The sequence below is a fragment of the Sinocyclocheilus anshuiensis genome, unplaced genomic scaffold (genome assembly GCF_001515605.1).
Source record: "Sinocyclocheilus anshuiensis isolate Anshui unplaced genomic scaffold, SAMN03320099.WGS_v1.1 scaffold755, whole genome shotgun sequence".
NCBI classification, from domain to species: Eukaryota; Metazoa; Chordata; class Actinopteri; order Cypriniformes; family Cyprinidae; genus Sinocyclocheilus; species Sinocyclocheilus anshuiensis.
The window spans coordinates 457246-464508 of NW_015552587.1; the positions used below are offsets into that span (position 1 = coordinate 457246).

A 7263-nucleotide genomic window follows, 5' to 3' on the forward strand; every position below is an offset into this window, starting at 1 on the left:
TACACAAGGTTTATATATATATATATATATATATATATATATAGTAGATAGAATAGAAAAAAAAGAATAGGTAACAAAAGTGCTAAGAGGGTCTTTTTTACATTAAAAAAAAGTCAAAGAATAGAGAATGCTAGTGTTAAGACCACCATTTTTATAAGAAATAAAAAAGAAATTATTAAATATTAAAACAGTTTCTTCTGCATAATATTTATTATTAGGAACAAGAAAACTTGTTTGTCAAATTCAAAATGTCAAAGTTTTGGAGTTTTTGGGCAGTTTAAATTGTATATTGTTAGATTGCATGTAACACTGCTGTAGATTACATGACAACCCTCTCCAACAGCAGCTTCTTTAGAGACAAGAAAACTAATTTCTTGTCAAATTAGAAATCTTTTTATAAGCAATATACACTGCCTGGCCAAAAACAAACAAACAAACGAACAAACAAATACATAAAATGAAATAAATAAAATTATTTGATTTAAATAAGCAAATACTTAAAATTTTAGTTTTGAATCATTTTTGCAGTGATTAATATGCTTCTGGCATGTTTTATGTTTTGTAACAATGCTTTGAACCCTAACTGAGTGTGTAGCTTTGTATTTCTTAAACATCCATGTCAGTAATGTACCCTTGTACATTTTCCAGGACGACAATGATGAGACTGATTGGACCCATACTGTGAAATAGTGGTTCAGTGAGGATGAGCAGTCATTTTCATGTATGAACTGGCACCACAGGGTCCTGAGCTTAACCCTATTGAAAGTCTTTAGGATGTGCTGGAGTCGACTTTACGGAGTGGTTCGACTCTCCCATTGTTTATGCAGGCTCACGGCCAAAAATTAACGCAACCCTTGATGGAAATAAATGTTGTGATAATGCATAGAATTGTCGAAACAATGCCTTTTTTTTAGACAGGCAGTGTATATAACTTGTGATCACATTCTCTAAAGATATGTTCAGAGGTGCACTCAACCAGTACATTTTTTACATTTACACACTTGGCAGTTGCTTTTATTCCGAGCCATTATATTGCATTCATACTGTTAGCTACAGGAAATTAAGGCTTGATTGTTTACAGCATTGAAAATGTAACTATATTATCGTCAGCTCTTTACAGTGCCGTGAAAAGGTTTTTGCCCCCTTCCTGTTTTTTCTTTTTAATTTTTTGCGTATTTGTCACACTTAAAAGATTCAGATCAAACTACAAATTTTAATATTACACAAATATAATGCAAGTAAATACAAAATGCAGTTCTTAAATGATTATTTATTTTATTAAGGGAAAAAAGCTGTCCAAACCTGCCTGGCCCTACGTGAAAAAGTAATTGCCCCCTAAATCTAATAACTGGTTGCGCCACGCTTTGCAGCAACAACTGCAATCAAGTGTTTGCGATAACTGGCAATGAGTCTTTCACATTGCTGTGGATGAATTTTGGCCCACTCTTCTTTGCAGAATTGTTTTAATTCAGCCACATTGGAGGGTTTTCGAGCATGAAAGGACTGTTTAAGGTCATGCCACAGCATCTCAATCAGATTCAAGTCCGGACTTTGTCTTGGCCACTCCAAAATCTTAATTTAGTTTTTCTTGAGCCATTCAGAGGTGGACTTGCTGGTGTGTTTGGGATCATTGTCCTGCTACATTGTCCTGCTCAAGTGCACTTGAGCTTGAGGTCACAAACTGACGGCTGGACATTCTCCTTCAGGATTTTCTGATAGAGCGCAGTAAATGAAATCATCATTTAAAAACTGCATTTTGTATTTACTTGCATTATCTTTGTGTAAAATTTAAATTTGTTTGATGATCTGAATCTTTTAAGTGTGAGAAATATGCAAAAAATAAAAAAAAAACAGGAAGGGGGCAAAAACTTTTTTACAGCACTGTATATATATAAAGTTCAGTATATATATGTGCAAATTTATATATATCCTGACTTTCTGTAAAAAGTACTACACAAATAAATATGACTTTAGATAATCATATTAGAGCAAGAGCACTAAGAAAGCCTTTACAGTTTGTAGTTTTATCCGTAATGAACTTCTGTTCAGTATGTATGAAATGTTAGTGTACATTAAATCCTTCAGATCTGTGTTGGATCATGACTCACGGCACTCAGATGCAGATAGTTACAAACCTTTAATTATTTGATTATTATTGTTACATTTGTATACAAAACAATGATTTACACTGGTTAGAAAGGCCTACAGACTCACAATTAGTCAGTTGTGCTTCATTGTGGCACAACTAAAGCAACTAAAGAGAAGACAGAACGTCCTGCCAAAGCCAAACTCACTTAGCACTGTGGCAGAAAACAGAAGTGGAATGGACTATAAAAGCCTGTGCTTACTTCTGCCTTGTAAATGAACTTTTACAGGACCGGCACACAAATACTGCTCTGTGAATGTGCTGCTTCAGTTACAGCAAGCATAAGTAATATAAACATATAGCACAAGTCAAATAAAAATCGCATTAAACTTTTGCATCAATACTTTGAAATTGCATCAATACTGTATTAACTACAGATGGTTTTTTTTTGTTAGTTTTTTTTACAAATTAAAGAATTTGTTCCTTGGCAATAAACATTCTGAACTATCAAAATCATATCATCTCCAACTTTTGCATCAATACTTTGAAATTGCATCAATACTGTATTAACTACAGATGTTTTTTTTTTGTTAGTTTTTTTTACAAATTAAAGAATTTGTTCCTTGGCAATAAACATTCTGAACTATCAAAATCATATCATCTCGGGTCAATTATTTCATATTTTTACACTCAGGAATGAACTGATTCAAGAAAGTCCCACCATGCTTCAGAAATGACCCTACTTTTGAGGTCTGGGAGTTGCACGGGATTCTGGGAGGTTTCCATTACGACAGGTGGAGGTCAGTAGCGTACAGCTCCAGGCCACTCACGGAAGCAGAAACATGATGTGCGCAGATCAAGAAAGATTCCCTAACTAGTGTGTGAGCCGTAAGAAATCTGAAAAATACCTGGGAGTTCAAGCTTGGAGAACAAATACAGAAAAATAACAAAACATTCTCGTAGAATTAGGTCATATCTGTATTCAGGACCATCAACAAAAATGAATTATTTTAAATCTTGTACAAAATATCAAAACGTACACCTCACAGCCTAATAAGTATCAAATGAAAAGTCCTTTCTTCTTTTTGGTTTTCTTCTCAGTCGTAGCAGGTGCTGAAGTGCTTGGTCCTTCAGCCCAATCAGGCAGTTTTCTCTTTGTAGGCTGACTTTCAATCTGTGGAAACAAAGAGAATCAGCCTGCAGTTAGTTTTACTCAAGACATTTTGGTGTCGTTTTTAAGAAAGTTGACGTATATATCAGCAAGAGCTTTTTAGCAAATATTTAGCACATTTTCAGTCTCCTCCACTGACCAGTTCATAAGATGTGAGATAAAAATAAACGGTAGTTTGGGGACCAATTCTCACTATTACTAGCATGCATATTATTAGCATACTGGCAGGTTATACTATAGTACTTATAAAGCACATATTAATGCCTCATTCTGCATGATCATATTCTAGATCCCTTAAACTTACTATTAATAAGCAGTAATTAGGAGTTTACTGAGACTAGTTATAGTTAAAGGGGTCATATGATGCGATTTCAAGTTTTCCTTTCTCTTTGGAGTGTTACAAGCTGATTGTGCATAGATAAGATCCCTGAAGTTGCAAAGACTAAAGTCTCAAAACCAAAGAGATATTCTTTATCAAAGTTAAGACTCTGCCACACCCCCCTAAAACGGCTCGTTCTAACACACCCCCACATGTCTACCTAATAATGATCTTTAAAAAAGCATCATATGACCCCTTTAATAGTTAGTTAATAGTGAGAACTGCTCTCCAAACGTATGTGTGACCAAATAAACATATGCACGATCATAAAACATTATGTAACCATATGCATCTCTGATTATTTCAGGTCTACACCACCTCTTTCAATCCGGTCAAAATTTAATTCAGAGCATTTTCATTTTAAAACGCTCTCCGTCCACATTAGCGTTTTCCAAAAGTTTCTCATCCACACTGAAACACCAGAAAACATTAAATTCGCTAGACTGCGCATGCACAAAGCCTCAGAAAAGCTCACCGAGACAATACAGACGGAACAGATGTTTTCATGCAATTCTTCTGGCAGGATTATTTTATTTAGGAAAATATCTCACCATTCACTGATGCATTCATGTCACTCACGATTGTATGTCTGATCTAAAACGGAACTGCCCTCATGTTTTGCCACAAACCGCAATCGCGAGTAAATTTTCTGTCATCTGTGATATGAAGAGTGTACAAAGTAGCACATCTGTAGCAATAGTGGGAAAGTGAATAGCACATAACAGGACAATACCATTATAAACTAGTGCTGTCAAACGATTAATCGCAATTAATCACATCCAAAATAAAAGTTTTTGTTTACATAACATATTTGTGTGTACTGTGTTTATTTAAGTATATATAAATACACACACAATCAGTATATATTTTGGAAATATTTACATGTATATACATTTATTATATTTTATATAATATATACATATATTTAATATATAAACACAACATTTTTCTTAAATATATACTGTATGTATGTGTATTTATATATACATAATAAATATACACAGTACACACTCATATATTATGTAACCAAAAACGTTTATTTTGGATGCAATTAATCGCGATTAATCGTTTGACAGCACTTTTATAAACATCGATATCTATTGGTACAATATATGTCACATCACTAAAGTGCGTCATCGTTTTCACTAGGGTTGGGTCTCGTTTGTATTTTATTAATTCCAATTCCGATTCTTATTGATTCCCAGTTTCGATTCCAATGTGGTTACAAAACAATTAAGTCAAACATTTAGATATCAAACATATTTATTCTGCGTCTCTTTTTGCAAAACATTTAATTGCTGCTGAATACCATGAACAAAAATCAGCCGGCTACATAAAAACTGGACTCTATTAAGAGCTGTTTGTGTGCAAAATAGAGCTGCATAATTCTGGATAAATTGAGACTTTTTTTAAATAATGCCAAGTTGTAGTTCTCTCTCTTTTTTCTGAGGAAAAAATATTAGACAACTAAACAAAATCTCATGGAATTTATGAATGAAATGATTCAAGGACTCACTCAAGATTTACTTGTTTCATTACTGGACGAATCAGTGTTTTTTAATGAATCTCTTGAATGAATGATTCAAAGACAAATACATTTTTAACACCCCCTTTTTGCCCCCTAAAAAAAAAAAATGTGCACACAGGAATTGAAATTGAAATTTTACAACAAGTATCCGATTCTGGAATTGGAATTTATTTTTCGATCCCCAACCCTAGTTTTCACAGTCCATACTACAACGCGAAAAAACGCATTTTCAAATTTATCCACTTTGGAGAGCGTTTTCAAAAAGCTCAGTTCTCCTTGACAAAAACACAGTCTTAGTGTGGACGGAAGGCCAAAACGGAGATGAATAATGTTTTCAAACAAAGGCCAAAGTAACTATTTTAATTTCATGTTGAATTTTACTGCATTCATCCAAATGGCATAGCCCTTCAACTGTGCAGACGGTTCAACAAAGTGATGCTTCCCAACCAACTAGTGCTGGCTTATAGCCACATCATCACTGAGAATATCCTGAGCGTGACGGTTTACATGACGCAGACAGCTGCATCCACAGAGGAAAACCCAGCACTGCCCACCATCGGATTAACGTCCATCACAATTCTTCGTAAGACATTTATACATCCCTCCAAACTCCATTTCCTCCCAGACAGCTCTTCTTATCTTCCCTGTCTTGCAATCTGTTCAGTCTTCATGCTAAATCATTTTGAGTGGGCAAGGGAACATCAGGAGGGAGGGTGTGTTTAGAGACGCCCTAATGATCTCATATTGATCTACAGGCTTGTGTCACTGCAGGACAAAAGAGCAATGATGGACGTGCTTCTCAAACAAGCTTCTATCACCATTAATCTCCACATTAAAAGGTCAGAGAGATGCACACTAGACAGTAATGGCTGGAATTTACTGGAAAAGACGAACTGCAAATACAACATTATACAATACATTAGTCTTTATAAAAAGCAGTATTATTGCAGTGTTCGTAATATTTATAATTTAATTTCACCTCTTTCTCTATTGTTTTTAGAAACAGAGAACAATCTTGACAATAAAGACGACTCCATCCTGTCACACCTCCTGGAGATCAGACGTGGAGCGCAGGGACACAGGTCACAACCTTATGACCTTAATGGCTCTGAGCTTACAAGGGGAGGTATCGGGTAATAGCCCGTGTCAAAGGTCAAGCGGAGGTTAAAGACAGTTGGCTGGCGCTAAAGCAGCACACAGCGCTCATCACTTCAGGGGAGGCTGTCTGATGTTCAATCGTTCTAGCAGACAGGGTTACACCTAAACCAAGGGTCGGATTCAGATTACTGCCTAAAAATCTCCTTGTTAACATGATGTGATTAGCTGTTTTAAGTCTGAAGGTGTCACATTCATCGAAAACAGTTAAACCATGTGTCACAATGATACTTACAGTGTTCAGAAAGTACTGAACAATAATAAAGATGAAGTGTTACGTTTCTGATAATTCTACTATTTTTACTACTAATTCACATTTTCCCAATAATTTTTACATTTCTTTCATATGCACAATGTCTATTACATATAATAAAATAATTTGCTGTACCCAATACTGCTGTCAAAATCAAAGCAATGCAGGGAACACTTTTTTCCCAAAAGCTTTTCTAAAAATGTTTCACATGTACAGGTCAACAAATACAAATTAGAAATGTATCTTTGTACATTTTCTATTATTAATGCATATAAAGTGAAAACTGTGTCTTGCATTTCTCAGATTCTGTAGTGTTGTAATGTATTCACATGTTTTCATTTAGCGACTGCATCTGCAGAGTTAACTCCCATTCAAAAGTTTTTGATCTGTAAGACTGTTTCCTTTGCTCACCAAGACTGCCTTTATTTGATCAAAAATACAGTAAAATCAATAATTTTGTGAAATATTACAATTTAAAATAACTATTTCAATATATGTTAAAATGTAACAACTGTGATCTGCAGCTGTATTTTCAGCATCATTACTCCAGTCTTCAGTGTCACATGATCCTTCGGAAATCACTCTAATATGCTGATTTGCAAGAAGCATTACTGATTATTATCAGTGTTGAAAACGGTTTAATATTTTTGTGGAAACCGTAATACAGGATCCCCCCCCCCCCACTATTCTT

At 34.8% G+C, this 7263-nt stretch overlaps 1 protein-coding gene across 1 annotated transcript in view; it reads right to left on the reverse strand.

The window, feature by feature from the left end:
- Nucleotides 1-2680: 2680 nt before the first annotated feature.
- Nucleotides 2681-7263, reverse strand: part of wrn (WRN RecQ like helicase) — a 38936-nt gene continuing 34353 nt past the window's right edge. Inside the window, exon 36 of the mRNA XM_016456364.1 lies at nucleotides 2681-3260. Coding sequence (XP_016311850.1) covers nucleotides 3147-3260 — 114 coding nt within the window. The 3' untranslated portion in view covers nucleotides 2681-3146. The remainder of the gene's footprint in view (nucleotides 3261-7263) is intronic.